A 17,711-nucleotide genomic window follows, 5' to 3' on the forward strand; every position below is an offset into this window, starting at 1 on the left:
AGATATCCCATTGTGTATCATAGCGCATCGCAGACCTCAAATGCAAAAGGAGTCGCAATTATGATGTCAAGTCAGCTTTCATGGAAAGAAATAAAGACAATCACAGATGAGGAGGGGCGGTTATTGATTGTAAAGGGCTTAATAAATGATCAAAAGTTTACACTGGAAAATATATATCTGACGAGGGTCAAGTAGCAGCGTTAGAGACGTATATGAATGTAGTACACCAAAAAAAGGAGGGAATTTTGTTGATGGGAGAAGATTTAAATATGACACTAGAGCCAACATTAGATGTCTCAAGGGGAACCTCTCACCTGTCGCATATAAAATTACGAAAAGCAAAAAAAATGCTTCAAGAGCAGCAGCTAAGGGATATCTGGAGAACTCTACATGTGCATGATAGAGATTATACCTTTTTCTCAGCAAAACATATTCTAGAATAGACTATGTTTTCGTATCGCAAAGTGCGCTGCAATACATAGGGAGGCTTCCATAAGCTCGATTTCAGACCACGCACCATCCAATTGTGTTATAGAATGGGGGGAACCCACTGCCTGAGAATGGCAGTGGAAGATTAACGAAACCCTCCTGAAAGATCCAGAATGCGAGATACAGTTAGCATAGGAATTAGAATTGTTTTTCTTAACAAACAAATCAGGGGAAGTGTCTCCTTTCAGCATATGGGAAACACATAAATGCTATATAAGAGGCATACTTATATCAGCAGGAGCATGCAGAAAAAGACAACAGGGGGCCCAACTAGAATTATTGCTCGGAGACATCAGGAGGCTAGAAACTTTACATAAGAAATCGCAGACACTCCTGAGAGAGAAGGAACTAACCTGTTTGCGAGAGGAATTAAATGCCCGGTTAACAGATAAAGCAAAAGCAGCAATGACCCGGGGTAGACAAACTTTTTATGAGTTTGAAAGCGACAAGGACACGAAACTACATAGAACGTATTAAAATGCATGGTGACACATTGGTAAATTCATCACAGGCAATTGCTAAGGCGTTCCGAGACTACTATGTTGGCCTATATCAACTAGAGGAGCGAGATCAGGGAGCCAGGATATGTAAATAAGAGGAGGCTAAGGCATATATAGAAGCCTCAGAAATGCCTAGATTGACGGACAAAGAAGCAGAGGACATAGATGGTCCAATCACCATTGAGGAATTCTTGGAGGCCTTGAAAACATTAAAACCTGGTAAAGCACCGGGTCCAGATGGATTTACCCTATTAGTAGATGGCTTTAAGAAAGGCCTGGATACTTTCCTAAATGTACATAAAATAATTGAGTACTAAGATTTGTAGGTAAAGTTGATCCAGGGTAAATCCGATTGCCTCTCGGGGGATCAGGAAGGAATTTTTTCCCCTGCTGTAGCAAATTGGATCATGCTCTGCTGGGGTTTTTTGCCTTCCTCTGGATCAACTGTGGGTATGGAGCTGGGTATATGGGATTGTACTGTGTTTTTTATTTTGTTTGTTTATTTTTTGTGGTTGAACTGGATGGACTTGTGTCTTTTTTCAACCTGACTAACTATGTAACTATACTATAAAACTTTTGCAGATATGTCTCCAAGTAAAGCACAGTGGATGGCAAAAATATCGGAAGTCCAATTAATGGAAAACCTCACTATGAGTATGAACGAGCAGGAAGATAAGTATCGGCAGATCTGGGCTCCATATGTTGCATACAGGGAGCGGGAGGGATGAGGGGAGGAATCAACAGGAAGGGAAGATTTAAGGAAAGAGGGAGAGGGAGGAAGAGGTAATTTTTTTTTTGTTTAACTATTCTAAGATTAAACCAATATTTTCGGGTTATTTCTTTCTTTGGGGGGAGGGGAGTACGTAGTGGAAGGATCAGAGGTATAGTCAAATCACAAAGAAATAATCAAGGATTGTATTAAAATAATAGAAGCGTAAAGATAAAGTAGAAACCTGGGAGAGGAGTAATTAATAGTGTGGAAGAGTATAATAAGTAGAATGTATGTATAAGATGTTATATCTTTAAAAAGATGTATTATGATTATCTGTGTGGAAAAAAAAAAGGAAAATAATATTAAAATAAAGAATTGAAAAAAAAAAAGGCAGAATTATTATTGATTACTTTTTTTTCTTACTTTATAAAATGTGTGCATTTCCTCAGTCCATCCCTGTAGCTGCGGCTGCTGTTATTCATAACAACCGGTAGGGAGAGTGCGATACCTCCATTTACAGCTGACTTCAAAAACTACATCTCCCAAGGATCTTTGCAGTGCCCCCTGTCACTGTACTACTGGTCAGTCTGAGCCACATGGAAATAACATATCCCCAGGCTTTAGATGTGCATGTTTTAGGCAGGGAAGAAGCTGGCTGGTGTAAACTTTAGCTATGCAGAATGCCCATCAGTTTCTGGTTAAAAGGGGTTGTAGAGGTATAATTTTTTTCCTAAATAGCTTCCTTTACCGTAGTGCAGTCCTCCTTCACTTACCTCATCCTTCCATTTTGCTTTTAAATGTCCTTATTTCTTCTGAGAAATCCTCACTTCCTGTTCTTCTGTCTGTAACTACACACAGTAATGCGAGGCTTTCTCCCTGGTGTGGAGTGTCGTGCTCGCCCCCTCCCTTGGACTACAGGAGAGTCAGGACGCCCACTAACACACAGCTCCTATATCTATCTGCAACGTAGAGAGCGTCCTGACTCTCCTGTAGTCCAAGGGAGGGGGCGAGTACGACACTCCACACCAGGGAGAAAGCCTTGCATTACTGTGTGGAGTTACAGACAGAAGAACAGGAAGTGAGGATTTCTCAGAAGAAATAAGGACATTTAAAAGCAAAATGGATGGATGAGGTAAGTGAAGGAGGACTGCACTAAGGTAAAGGAAGCTATTTAGGAAAACAAAATGTACCTTTACAACCCCTTTTAAATTCTATCTCACCTGCTTTTAGAACAGTAATCAAGCAACTCATCAGAACAGCTAAAATCTGCACCATCCCAATGGCTAGCAGGGAGGAACATGCCCCTCCAAAGGGATGATGGGAATGTGTTCTTTCACTCGGGTTTATCACTGAGCATCACTTACACTTGAGGGGCCGGATTCAGAAAGAAGATACGACGGCGTATCTCCTGATACGCCGTCGTATCTCTGAGTCCGGCCGTCGTATCAATGCGCCTGATTCATAGAATCAGGTTACGCATAGATATGCCTAAGATCCGACAGGTGTAAGTGACTTACACCGTCGGATCTTAGGCTGCAATTCCAGGCCGGCCGATAGGTGGCGCTTCCGTATCTTTTACGCGTTGAATATGCAAATGAGCATTTACGCTGATTCAGAAACGAACGACCGCCCGGCGCTTTTTTTTTACGTTGTTTGCGTTCTGCTTTTTCCGGCGGAAAGTTACCCCTGCTATAGGAGGGGTAAGTGCGGCGTATCCTATGTTAAGTATGGCCGTCGTTCCCGCGCCGAGTTTTGAATTTTTCCCGTCGTTTGCGTAAGTCGTTCACGAATACGGCCGGACGGAATTTACGTTAACATCGAAACCAATGACGTCCTTGCGACGTCATTTGGAGCAATACACGCTGGGAAAATTTGCGGACGGCGCATGCGCTGTTCGATCGACGCGGGGACACGCCTGATTTAAATTGTACACGCCCCCTAGCCGCGGAATTTGAATTGCACCGCAACTTTAGAGGCAAGTGCTTTCTGAATAAAGCACTTGCCTCAAAAAAATTGCGGCGGCGTAACGTAAATCAGATAGGTTAGCGGATCTTTAGATCTGCGTAACCTATCTGAATCTAGCCCGAAGTCTCTGCTCCCAGTACACCTGAATGGGTGGCTACTTAGGGAGGTATTGAGAGAGAAAAATGAATGGTGGACACAGGCATAAAGGAAATGAATGTAGATGGGGATCTCTGGAAAAATAGGTATTTAAGAGGACTAAATATACAAAGGATAGAAATAAACCATTGAGAATTGAAACTTGAAGCACATCTGTACATTTTGTTATCTTATTTTAGCTTTGCGATGTACACAGCAGCAAAGTGTATATTTTCTATACATATACAGTGCCTTGAAAAATTATTCATACCCATTTTCCACATTTTGTTACGGCCAAAAAAGTAAACGTATTTTATTGGGATTTTATGTGATAGACCAACACAAAGTGGCACATAATTGTGAAGTGGAAGGAAAATGATAAATGTTTTTTTAAATCTTTTACAAACAAATATGTGAAAAGTGTGGCATGCATTTGTATGGCGCCCCCCCTGAGTCAATACTTTGTAGAACCACCTTTCTCTGCAATTACAGTTGCAAGTCTTTTTGGGGATGTCTCTCCCAGCTTTGCACATCTAGAAAGTGACAGTTTTGCCCATTCTTCTGTGCATAATATCTCAAGCTCTGTCAGATTGGATGAAGAGTGTCTGTGAACAGCAATTCTCAAGTCTTGCCAAAGATTCTCAATTGGATTTAGGTCTGAACTTTGACTGGGCCATTCTAACACATGAATTTGCTTTGATCTAAACTATTCCATGGTACAGCACTGGCTGTATGATTAGGGTTGTTGTCCTGCTGGAAGGTGAAGCTCCGCCCCAGTCTCAAGTCTTTTGTAGACTCTAATGCCGTGTACACATGGCCGGACTTTCAAACTGGAAAAACTCAGTCGGAAGTCCAATGGGTCATACACATGGACAGAATATCCGATGAAAAGCTCCCATCTAACTTTTTCTGCTGGAAATTCCGACCGTGCGTACGCGGCATAACAGGTTTTATTGTAAGATTGCCCTGTTTTTGGCTCCAACTATCTTCCCATCAACTCTGACCAGCTTCCCTGTCCCTGCTGAAGAAAAGCATCTCCACAACATGATGCTGCCACCACCATGTTTCACGGTGGGGATGTTGTGTTCAGGGTGATGTGCAGTGTTAGTTTTCCACCACACATAGCGTTTTGCTTTTAGGCCAAAAAGGTCAATTTTGGTCTCTTCTGACCAGAGCACCTTCTTCCACATGTTTGCTGTGTCCCCTACATGGCTTCTCGCAAACTGCAAATGTGGCTTCTTATGGCTTTCTTCTTGCCACTCTTCCATAAAGGCCAGATTTCAGGAGTGTATGACTAATAGTTGTCCTGTGGAGAGGTTCTCCCACCTGAGCTGTGGACCTCTGCAGCTCCTCTAGTTACCATGGGCCTCTTGGCTGCTTCTCGGATTAATGCTCTCCTTGCCAGCCTATCTGTTTAGGTGGACTTGCCAGCCTATTCGTTTAGGTGGAGGGCCATGTATTGGTAGGTTTGCAGTTATGCCATACTCTTTCCATTTTCGGATGATGGATTGGACAGTGCTCCGTGAGATGTTCAAAGCTTGGGAATTTTTTTTTTAACCTAACCTTGCTTTAAACGTCTCCACAACTTTATTCTTGACCTGTCTGGTGTGTTCCTTGGCCTTCATGATGCTGTTTGCTCACTAAGGTTCCCTAACAAACCCTTGAAGGCTTCACAGAACAGTCGTATTTATACTGAGATTAAATTACACACAGGTGGACTCTATTCACTAATTAGATGACTTCTGAAGGCAATTGGTTCCACTAGATTTTAGTTAGGGGTATCGGAGTAAAGGGAGCTGAATACAAATGCCTGCCACACTTTTCAAATATTTATTTGTAAAAAATGTTGAAAACCATTTATCATTTTCTTTCCACTTCACAATTATGTGCCACTGTTGATCTATCACATACAATCCCAATAAAATACACTTACGTTTTGGGTCATAACATGACAAAATGTGGAAAATTTCAAGGGATAAGAATACATTTTCAAAGGAACTGTATATGGCAGTTGGCGGCATGGGGACACTACAAACTATTTTTTTTCACCTACCGTATTTATCGGGGTATTGCGCGCTCCGGCGTATAGCGTGCACCCCTAAAGTGGACCCGTATTCCTGTAAAAAAAAGATTTTAGTACTTACAGTTTTGGTGTCTTGCGCGGCGTCCATCGGAGGCCTCGTCGGGTCCGGCATTGTCTGCGGCTTTGGTGGTGTCCTCCTCGTCGGGTCCGGCGTCCTTCTGCAGTGTCCTCCCCGCTTCCCGCACTGAGTTTGAACTACTGCGCCGGCATATACCGAGCGCAGTACACTCGTGTATAGTCGGGGAGGCTCGGCTCCTCTCGTGGTCACGTCCTGTACGTCCAGGACGTGACTGCGAGAGAACCCGAGCCTGCCTGACTATACACGAGTGTACTGCGCTCGTTATATGCCGGCGCAGTAGTTCAAACTCGGCGCGGGAAGCGGGTATCAGCTTATATCGCGCACCCACGATTTTGCCCTGAATTTCAGGGCAAAAACGCGCGCAGTATACGCCGATAAATACGGTAAATGATTGTTAATTTTTTACATTTGTATTGGCTTTTATGAAAACAACACTGTTTAGAAGAATCATATAGTATACAGTTAACGTATAAAAAAAAAAAAAATCAGAACACTTTCTTCACAGTACCATTCATTCTCATATCTCAGAGTTTCAATAGGAACAGCCCGAGTTAAACACACTGATTTTTCTGATATTGGCACCTAGAGATATTCTGCAGACAGCAGACAAACTTAAGCTTCAATGTGAGAGAAATCAGATTATACTGACCTGTAGAGTATCAGCGAACACCACGATCAGATTCTTCAGCTCCAAAACCAGATCCGGGTCAGTGCAGAATGACTGTAATTAAATTGAATACGAGTATTACTGATTATGGCACCTTTACAGCAGTATACTGTGTAACAGGGCGAAGAAAGTTGTGGCACTAGATTATGATAACTCTGCACAATTTTTTAAGCCTAAATTCAATAAACTTAAAAAAAAATAATAGTCGTGTTGGAAGCAGCCTCCCTTGGTTCATATAAGGGCCCTTCGCCATCTTCCATACAGAGGCTTGACTCCCTCCCATCCTATGAAGGCAGTGGTTAGAGCTTGGCTATTGACTAATCCAAAATGGAAGGATGCTTGCTGGTCCCCCGTTACTCCAATATGGCTTAACCCCCTGTTATCTGAATTTCCAACTGTGCCAGACCCCTTCATTTGGGCTGTTAGGGGTATCGAAACTCTAGAGGACATTTTGTGATTAGACCACTTTAACCTCTTGCCGACCGTGTCACACAGATATACTGTGGAACAATGGCTCTCCTGAGCAAAATCCTGTACGGGTACGTCCACCCGTTTTTGGCCACCGCCGAAGGCATGTGCGCTCGCCCGCTACATGGCGGAGGACCCGATGCACGTGGTTGGCGGGCACAATCGCCACCGGCCACAAGCGTTTGCATGCACGAGTGCCAGCATGGGGATTTGTGAGTGTAAACACACAAATCCCTGTGCTGTCAGAGGAGAGAAGCCATATTGTTTCCTCCTACGAAGTAGGAAAAATTATATGGCTTCTCTACTAGTCACTCACATCCCCACACAGTTAGAACATGCTGAGGGAACACACATTTAACCCCTTGATCGTCCCATAGTATTAACCCCTTCCCTATCAGTGACATTTACACAGTAATCAGTGCATTTTTATAGCACTGATCGCTGTATGAATGCCAATGGTCCCAAAAAAGTGTCAAAAGTCTTCAATCTGTCCGTTGCAATGTCATAGTACTGCTAAAAATCGCAGATCACCGCCTTTACTAGTAAAAAAAAATAAAATAATAATAAAAATTCCCCAAATATTTCCCATAGTTTGCAGACGCTATAACTTTTGCGCAAACCAATCAATATATGCTTATTGCGATTTTTTTGACCAAAAATATGTAGAAGAATATATATTGGCCTAAACTGATGCAGAAATTTGTTGTTTAAAAAACGTTTGGGGATATTTATTATAGCAAAAAGTAAAATTATATATATATATATATATATATATATATATATATATATATATATATTTTTTTTTTTTTTTTAAAAATGTTGTTTATAGTGAAAAAATTCAAAACCGCAGAGGTGATCAAATACCACCCCAAAAAAAAGCTCTATTTGTGGGGGAAAAAAAGAACGAAAATTTTGTTTGGGTACAGCGTCAAAGACCACACAATTGTCAGTTAAAACTACACAGTGCCAAATCGGAAAAAGTGCTCTGGTCAGGAAGGGGGTAAAATCTTCCGGGGCTGAATCGGTTAAAAAGCTTTGAACGCCTGAAAGTACAGTTTTTACCTTCCCAACTCTCATCTGTTTAGGTACTTGCAGTTCCGCCATGCCTATTCTCAGCAGTTTGGGACCTCTCCAATGACCCTGCTCTCCTCCCCTTTAGAGGAGCTGCTGAGAGATCCTGATCTCATCAAACCACTCTCTAATATCTACCATCCTCTCCAGGCTTCTGTCCCCGCAAACTAAATGGCAGTGGTAGGTGTCGGACTTGGAGGATGATGACTGGGAGGTGTAGGAATACCCTTTCCTTCTAGTATTGGCAAGGGATCGACTGATTCAGTTCAAGATTTTACATAGAATATAATTCACGCCCCTGAAGCTTCATAGAACTTATCCGAGGGTCTCCCCTACCTGTTGGCCATGTGGGAGTGAGTCGGCTGATTATATACATACAGTATGCTTTGGGAGTGTCCTCATCTTTGCCAATATTGGACTACTGTGGTACATTTTATTACTCGCCTTACCCCTATTCCTGTTCCATTACAATCTTGAGTTTGCCTATTCGATTTGTTAGAAGCACTAGCCAATTCCAAGGCTACCAGAACCCTACTGGGCCTCCTCTTGTTCTATGCAAGAAAGGCGATTATCATGTGGAAAGTGTCAATGGCACTATCCATAAATTACTGGTGTTTTCTAGTCAACTCTGTGATACCTTTAGGCAACATATTTATGTTAGGGCTGCCCAAAGAAATCTAATAATGTGCAAGATCTCTGGATTAATTCTGCTGATACTATTGACTCCTATACTTTGACGTACCCTCACCATACGTCATTGCTGTTCTTTTTGCTTATCGTATGTTGCTCTGTTCATTGCCCTGGTTGGTTTTCTTCACAACTTTGCACTGGGTAGTTTACATGCCTTGAAGGGCTTTCTTCTGTTTGTGTCCCCCTGACACAAACCTTGTCAAGCTTTCAAAGAGTGATAAGCTGTTGCTGTTCTTTTAGTTTTAGCCATCTCTTTGTGTAACTATGAACTCTTCTGGACTGGGAATTCCCAATAGGCCACGTTATAAAAAAAAAAAACTAAGTCAGGAATTGACGAAACGCGTCAAGAAGTGACTCGCAGTCAACTACTGGAAGTGACGTTTGCGCTCCAAAGACCAGGAACTACGCGAGTACACTGGTAACACAGATGGTGTTCTTCTCTAGCATGGCTGAGCGCATGCAATTAATTATTTACATTGCATGAAAACTTGTTCTTTTAGGTACGCACATATGTATAAAGGGGTACTGGTGGGGTTAGAATGAATTTTTAAACGGTACTGCTCTATGTGGAATTTTTTTTTTCTTATATGTGATTTCGGACCTTGCATCAAGCAAGTCTGATTGGTGGAGAGTGCAATATGTAAAGTAGATGGTCAATGTTGATTTATGCTCATTGGATCCTTAACTTAAAGTATAACTAAAGGCAAAACTTGTTTTTGTTTTGGATAGAGTGCAGAGATATTAGAATGCTTGTCAGTTTTTATTACTGTCTTTGCCCCTGTTAAGGAGATTCTCCCTCTCTATTGGTCCTGTTTGACATTATCAGTGAAAGTAAGAGAAAATCCCAAATTTTGTGTTGTCCTCTGAAAAGCAATTGGGGGGAATCTTCCAATGGGGACACTAGTTCTGGTGACCTGGGGGTCCCCAAGAAATTCTCTTAATTTGAACAGTTTTACTTTAACTTCCCGTTTGGCTATAAGACAGGAATTGAAGTGAAATCTCCACAATGGGACACAGATGGTGAAAAAAACAGGGGTTATAACCCTCCCTTAGGCCCCGTACACACAAGAGGATCCATCCGCTGGATTTGATCCGCGGACCGGCTCCAGCTGATAGATCCCCTGGTGTGTACAATCCAGCGGATCTGTTTCCGCGGATTTTTATCCCCTGGGATGGATTTCAAGCGGATAAAAATTTGAAGACATGCTTTCAAATCTATCCGCTTGAATCCATCCCAACGGATTGATCCGCTGGTCTGTACAGACTCACCGGATCAATCCGTCCGAATAGATCCCCCGCATGCGTCGTAATGATTCGACGCATGCGTGGAATTCATTATATGACAGTGTCGCGCACGTCGCCGCGTCATCATCGCGGCAACGGCGCGACACGTCATCGCAATGGGATTTCGGCGCGGATTTCGATCCTATGGTGAGTACACTCCATCGGATCCAAATCCGCGGAAATCCTCGAGAGGATTTATCCGCGGAAACGGTCCGTTGGACCGTATCCGTGGATAAATCCTCTTGTGTGTACTAGGCCTTACACTATCCTATACACTATAAATGAAAAAAATATAAGTTGCCTATAGTTGTACTTGAATGAATCCCACGTCTTGCTGATTGCTCCTTGCATATGCCGTTTCACAATATGAATAGAGCTTTTATAAACACACCACCTGATGTTATAATGGGAAATGATCCAAAAGCTAGCATTCGGATTAGAAAGGGAGACATTTTATTTTCACCGTGTTATGTGGTTAAATAAAAATACTGTATTTGCTGGCGTATAAGACTACCTTTTACAAAAAAGCAGGGGTCGTCTTATACGCCGGGTCAGCTCCTCGGATGCCTGCTGGATGTGCAGTAATTCTGTATGTAGCTTCGGCTACATACAGTATATACCGCTTAGCCAATCCCGGTGACCCAAGTATTCAAATGAATACAGAGCCTGCTCGGATTGGAGTAACAACATCTGCCAATCCGAGCAGGCTACATACAGTAGCCTGCTCAGATTGGCTTTGAGAGTCAGAGGCGTGGTCTGATGTTACAGTCTCTGCCAATCCAAGCAGGCTTTGTATTCATTAATAGAATACATCGCTCACTGTGATTGGCTCCAGCAAGAATGAAGAAGAATATGCTCCAGAAGGAAGAAATATGAAGCCTTGGAGGGGGGGGGGGGGGGGTCGTCTTATACTGTGAGTACAGGCAAAAAATCTTAAAAAAAACTGTAAAATTAGGGGGTCGACTTATACACCCGGTCGCCTTATACACCGGTAAATACGGTACTTAGGATGATTTGGAAAGAGACAGCACTAGCGAGGCTAACGGTCACAGGCAGAAATAGGAAGGGAGGAATTAAGGATCTGTTTGTACATCTATGATCAGCGTAAGCAATGGCTGCACTTGAAGTGTTTGGAGGAAGTCAAAAAAATAAGAAGTACGAAAAAGGATTTTCTAGTATGAATTATGCAGCAGAGGCTTATCTCTCCTGTTTCAGACACTTTATTGCTTGGCCCAGCTCCATCTTCTTCAAAGTGGTGTGAAAGACCTTGGCATGGGGTTGCAACTGAACAATAACGACTACCAAGTTCTCTAAACTGTCCTGAAGACTGGAACTTTCACAGTAAAAAAGAAGCACTCTATGTTGTAATTCTAATTATATACAACTCTGGGCCAAGATAAACCATACTTTGTAGTCTATCTGAATTAAACAAATGTTAGTAGAAGCTGTCAAGACCTACGCAGTACTGACTTTTAAGCAAACTTGTCATTAGAGGGAAAAAAGAAAAGTAAAAAAAATCAATGTGGCCAAATAACTGTAGACAGCATAAGGGGAAAAGACATACCTTGCATTTTTCACAACCATCTCTCCAGCATGCCCCTGATGGCCCAAGCATCCTATGTAAATACTGACTTTCTGAAGGTCAGAGCATAGGCACGTTGCCTTATATCGCATATAACAGTACCTAAGCCTTTCAACAAGTCACTTAAGAGACTAGTCTGGGGGGCCTGTCAATGCTCCAAATAAAAAGTCAAATCAAAATTTACAAATGAAGTTCAGGGGGCTCCAAGGCAAGATCTGACCCCTCAAAACTTTTTAACAGACTAGTGAATGTATACAGTATATATACACCGTGTATATCTATATACACAGACACACACTATATATCAGTGATACACTACAAATAATATTATTCCAGTAGGCTAACTGTGAAACGAATTTTCCGTCCTATGACGTTGTCCCAGAATGAGAGCCGCACCACTCCTCCATCATTTGACAGTGGGTGGGTGGCAAGTGGTTAAGCAGATGGTCCGCAAGGATGTTGACTCCAATTATGACACACAGATAACAACTGTCAAAGCTGTGCATGAAACACCATCATGACAATATGATATAGCAAGCTTAAATCATGCACAGATAATAAACTACAGCAGTCTAAGGCCAATTGGCATCAGTGCAGTGAGACTCATGAATTAAATGGCCCTACTGCATTCATGTACTCCACCCTAAAGTGCATGTTCCCTTTTTTCAGCATCTCCTACCTACAGGATACCTTCTTGAAATGTATCATACATTTTATGTGTCTTCACAAAATTGTGTACTTTGGCCTTGTCCATTATTTAGATTCTGCTCACTACTACGGGCCAAAGCCTTTTTATACTCAAAGAAAACAGACCTAACAAACCATACCTGAGGGTAAACAAGTTATGGTAGGTGTAGGATGGTACAACTTAAAGTGGAGTTCCACTCAAAAGTTATACTTCCACTTATCCGTTTCCTCCCCCCCTCCAGTGCCACATTTGGCACCTTTCGGGGGAGGGGGAACAGGTAACCGTTTTTGACAGGTACCGTTCCCCACTTCCAGGAGACAGGGCTGCGGTGCCATCTCTCAGATGTTCGGCCCCTCCTCCTTCCTCTGCCGCTGGACCAATTAGAAAGTGCAGCACGCTTCATGCAGTAGGGAACTGGCTGTGAAGTCGAAAGGCTTCACTGCCAGATTCCCTTACCAGGAATGGCAGCGGCTACACCCGACAGCTACATTTCTCCCCCTGACAGGACACACAGTAAACACACAGCTCCCGGTTCTCACTCTGTAACGATCGCTGGGCACGCGCGACGGCAACAGGGGCGAGTGGGGGGCGCGTGTGCGCGCGCCCCTATTGGCTACTCGGCGAGATGACGCATAGCTACGTGATCTTACCCAGCAGAGCTGTCCTGCCGCTGTATAACTGCGGCGGCTGGTCGGCAAGCAGTTAAATAAATTAATAATTTTTTTAATGAATTTCTTTTAGAATTGCATGCAGTTTATTTTGTAGCCATTGTATGTAAAGTCATATTTTCTTATACAAACATGCTAATTTATGTATGTCAGTAAAATTATGTTAAATTAGAGAAAATTCATATAAAAGCACATGAACTCAAATAGCAAACAACAAGGTCAAAGGGGTTGTAAAGGTACAATTTTTTTTTTCCCTAAAGAGCTTCCTTTACCTTTACCTAGTGTAGTCCTCCTTCACTTACCTCATCTTTCGATTTTGCTTTTAAATCTCCTTATTTCTTCTGAGAAATCCTCACTTCTTGTTCTCCTGTCCATAACTCCACACAGTAATGCAAGGCTTTCTCCCTGGTTTGGAGTTTCGTGCGCCCCCTCTTGGACTACTGGAGAGTCAGGATGCTCTCTACGTTGCAGATAGAGAAAGGAGCTGTGTGTTAGTGGGCGTCCTGACTCTCCTGCTTGTCCCCTCCCCCCTCAAGAGAGGGGGCGAGCACGACACTCCACACCAGGGAGAAAGCCTTGTATTACTGTGTGGAGTTACAGGCAGAAGAACAGGAAGTGAGGATTTCTCAGAAGAAATAAGGACATTTAAAAGCAAAATGGAAGGATGAGGTAAGTGAAGGAGGACTGCACTAAGGTAAAGGAAGCTATTTAGGGAAAACATTTTTTACCTTTACAACCTCTTTAAATCGCTCATTTTCGGTTAAAAGAAAAAGAAAAAAAGGTTAACTCGCTATCATCAGTCCTATTAGGTACCAATACGACTTCTAAGATGTCAATAACTTGGTTATATCTCACACATGGATAGTTAAAAATAGAAGAGCTGGAAATATAGAAAATCATAAGAATTTCATTAATAATCTCTAATAAACAAGCTAGCTTCAACTAGTGAGTTTTTTGCTGTTGTTTTTGTGCAATAAAAACATGGAATCAAGGTACCAATGGGGTAGATTCAGAGAGCAATTGTCTCCATAGATACGCAGCGTAATTGCTAAGTAGCGCCGGCGTATCTACTTTCTGTATTCAGAAAGCTAGATACGCCGACTGTAGCGACACCCTAAGATACGACTGGTATAATTGTCTCTTATGCCGTCGTATCTTAGGGTGCATTCTGACGCTGGCCGCTAGGTGGCGCACCCGTAGTTGTCAGCGTAGAGCAGTGTTTCTCAACTCCAGTCCTCGAGGCGCCCCAACAGGTCATGTTTTCAGGATTTCCCTCAGATGAAATGGCTGTGGTAATTACCAAGGCAGTGAAACTGATCAAATCACCTGTGCAAAATAATGGAAAGCCTGAAAACATGACCTGTTGGGGCGCCTTGATGACTGGAGTTGAGAAACACTGGCGTAGAGTATGCAAATTGCATACTTACGCCGATTCACAAACGTACGTGCGGCCGGCGCTCGTTTTTTACGTCGTTTGCGTACGTCGTTTTCGCCGTAAGGCTGCTCCTGCCATTAGGAGGCGCAGCCAATGTTAAGTATGGACGTCGTTCCCGCGTCGCGATTTCAAAATTTTACGTCGTTTGCATAAGTCGTCCGTGAATTTTAAGGGACGGCGCATGCGCAGTACGTTCGGTGCAGGGCGCGCCTTATTTAAATGATCCACGCCCCCTACGGGATCATTTGAATTACGCGCGCTTACGCCGGCCCCTTTTACGCTACGCCGCCGCAACTTTACAGGCAAGTGCTTTGTAAATCAAGCACTTGCCTGTAAAACTTGCGGCCGCGTAACGTAAATGTCATACGTTACGCTGCCGCAGTTTTGCGCGCCCCTACCTGAATCTGGCCCATTATTGATAACGTTGCTTGCAAGTCATCCGACACAAAGTTAATTTCAGGTTCAATAAAGCAAAGAATTTTATTTTATTTTTTTATTATTTTATTTTATTTACAGCCCCAAACAATATCATTTGGTTCACCTACCCCCAATTTGCCTTTTGGGTAGAGATACTCATCATAGTTGTCTGTCCCTTTACAAACATGAGATGTCTTGCAACAAAGTCAGGCACTTTAAGACCCAAGTATGACCCCAAAGTCAAGCTCTGCAACGTGATGACATGTTATAAAGCTTTGCTGGCTGAGCCTATCTTGAGGCCTAGCTATTTGGGATGATAATTAGGAACTATTTCCTGGTGGTGCTCCCAGAACTGAACTATTCAGTCTGTTCTAATGAAGAGGTCAGTTGAGACTAATGAGGACAGATTGCAATAATAACAGCAGATTAACTCTGCATATTCTAAAGTACAGGACTCAGAGTGAGTTTTGAGGGCCCAGTCAGTTGTAAATCAGAGAAGGATTATGCAAATAGCCCATGGCTGTGGCTCACACTGGGAAAAAACAAAAGCCTGGCAGGTCTCCTCTTAAATCTGAGCAACATCTAATTACAAAAAAAGCACCATGATGGAAGGGCAATTTCTCACTTTGACATCACTCTTCTTTTCAACGTACAGAAGACTCTTCTTCATAAAAGAAACCCACGGTCGGTATCACTTACGGAATGTGTGCGTAGGGCAGCTATGATCTTTGACTGCGCCATGGTCCACAGCTCTGTGGTATAGGTCCCTGTTACCAGACCTTGAGTCACGTGCAAAATATGATCTTCCACAACAAAAAACCTGCAATCAGAGTAATGGAAAAACATGACATATTTTGCATATATTCTAGAGCCCACATACACTTGATCCAATTGTTGGCCAACCGAGCGTCAGATTTTTGTCTTACAGCGTGTGCCTGGATCTTGTCTTGCATACTAACGGTACACAATTTTCGTGCAACAAACACAAACGTACTACAAGGAATTTCAGCTCTTGAGTGCCACCCTTTGGGCCCCTTCTGCCAATTTTGTGTTTGGTGAGCATTGATTCCAAGCATGCGTGTTTGTACTTTCAACTTTTGTGTGACCGACTTGTTAACTGACCAATAGAAAATCTGGCGTTGTCCGCGGAAAATTTACCAGCATGTCATCCAATATTTGTTGGCAGAAAGTTGGACAACAATTGTCAAAAGGAGCATACTAACAGTCAGATTTTAGGACAACAGTCTGTCAACAGACAATCCCCTGCCAACAATTGGATCGTGTGTACAAGGCTTTACTCTGGCCATACAACCAACTTCACCCAAGATTTGCTAAGAGTGAGACACAGTGGGGTTGATTTACTAAAACTGGAAAGTGCAAAATCTGGTGCAGCTCTGCATAGAAACCTATCAAGTTCCAGTTTTTTTTTTTGTCAAAGCTTAAATTGAACAAGCTGAAGTTCAAAGCTGATCGGCTACCATGCATAGCTTAACCACATTCTACACTCTCCAGTTTTAGGAAATCAACCCCAGTAAGATCTTTCTCAAGAGCAAAGGATCACCACAACTCCCGACCAGCCGAGGTGGATAAACAATAACGTGCGACCTCAGCCTATATGTCTCCTCCACATCAAGGGCTGAGGTTGCTCCTTATCGTTTATTCACCTTGGCTGGTCGGGAGTAGCACAACTCCCAGGATTCGGCGCTACTCCCAATCGACCCAGCTGAATAAAACGATAAGAAGCGACCTCAGCCTACATGACCCCCCATGCCAATGGCTGAGGTCGCTCCTTATAATTTATTCACCTGGGCTGGTCGGGAGTAGCAGCGATCCTTTCCTCTTTACACTTAATAGCCCTCTGGACTGGTATCAGGCTAAGCCTGCGCCTCATGTTCTGGGACAGAGGGCTATGCCTTCACCTCTACTTTGAGCAGCGCAAAAATATATACAATATAACAGGTCACCTTTGTCAAGTTTCTAGTGCTGTCTGTGAATCCATTGAGAAGAATTCCTCTCACAGTTGTAAAACCTGGTTCCAGTGAAGTCCTGTACTTTTTCTCTCTTCCCCCCTCTTTCTTTAAAAATTCCTTTTTGGTATTATTTAATTTATTTTTCCCTTATTTTCTGAAGAGTAATAAAGTATTATTCTACTTAACAGTTTTAATAGTTCTGGTCCAAGCTATTACCTCATACGGTAGCATAATTTCCACCGAAGTCAGTTATCTCACGTTTTATTAACTAATGTACTTTTTCTATAGTAGTTAAATAACCTACTTATCGGTAGTTTACTGTTGGACCTTAGAGAGTTTTACCATTTCTGTTAAACACGTATGGCTTGTTGTAGTATTTAATACAACTGTATTGTAATTTACTTGCTTATTCAATCAATAAAATACTTTGACAAGGAAAACCTGGTTCCAACTCTTCCCCACATTAATAAAGAAGTGTTTTTATTGCTGTCTGTGCCTTCAGTAAAAAGATTCATCGGTTCCTTTGCCATTGAGACATAGGTAATGATAAACACATGAAAAAGCCTCTAAGCTTTCCCTACCCCAAAGTTTAAAAAAGAGTTGGCCTAAGCTAGGCTTTAAAGTGTATTAGCTAGATTCATAAAGACTTACGACGACGTATCAGTGGATACGCCGTCGTAAGTCCGAATCTGCGCCGTCGTATATTTAAGCGGTATGCTCAAATTTAGATACGCTTCTCTGTTGCTAAGATACGACCGGCGTAAGTCTCCTACGCTGTCGTATCTTAGCTGCATATTTACGCTGGCCG

At 42.6% G+C, this 17,711-nt stretch overlaps 1 protein-coding gene across 6 annotated transcripts in view; it reads right to left on the reverse strand.

The window, feature by feature from the left end:
- EXOC6 (exocyst complex component 6) overlaps positions 1 to 17,711 on the reverse strand; it is a 369,989-nt gene that overhangs the window by 195,580 nt on the left and 156,698 nt on the right. For all 6 annotated transcript variants that reach the window (XM_040361791.1, XM_040361789.1, XM_040361790.1 and 3 more), the window contains exons 11-12: positions 15,633 to 15,753; positions 6,613 to 6,684 (exon numbers count right to left, since the gene is read on the reverse strand). In XM_040361791.1, the coding sequence (XP_040217725.1) occupies positions 6,613 to 6,684; positions 15,633 to 15,753 (193 nt within the window). The remainder of the gene's footprint in view (positions 1 to 6,612; positions 6,685 to 15,632; positions 15,754 to 17,711) is intronic.

This window comes from Rana temporaria, chromosome 8, assembly GCF_905171775.1.
Source record: "Rana temporaria chromosome 8, aRanTem1.1, whole genome shotgun sequence".
Taxonomy (NCBI): domain Eukaryota; kingdom Metazoa; phylum Chordata; class Amphibia; order Anura; family Ranidae; genus Rana; species Rana temporaria.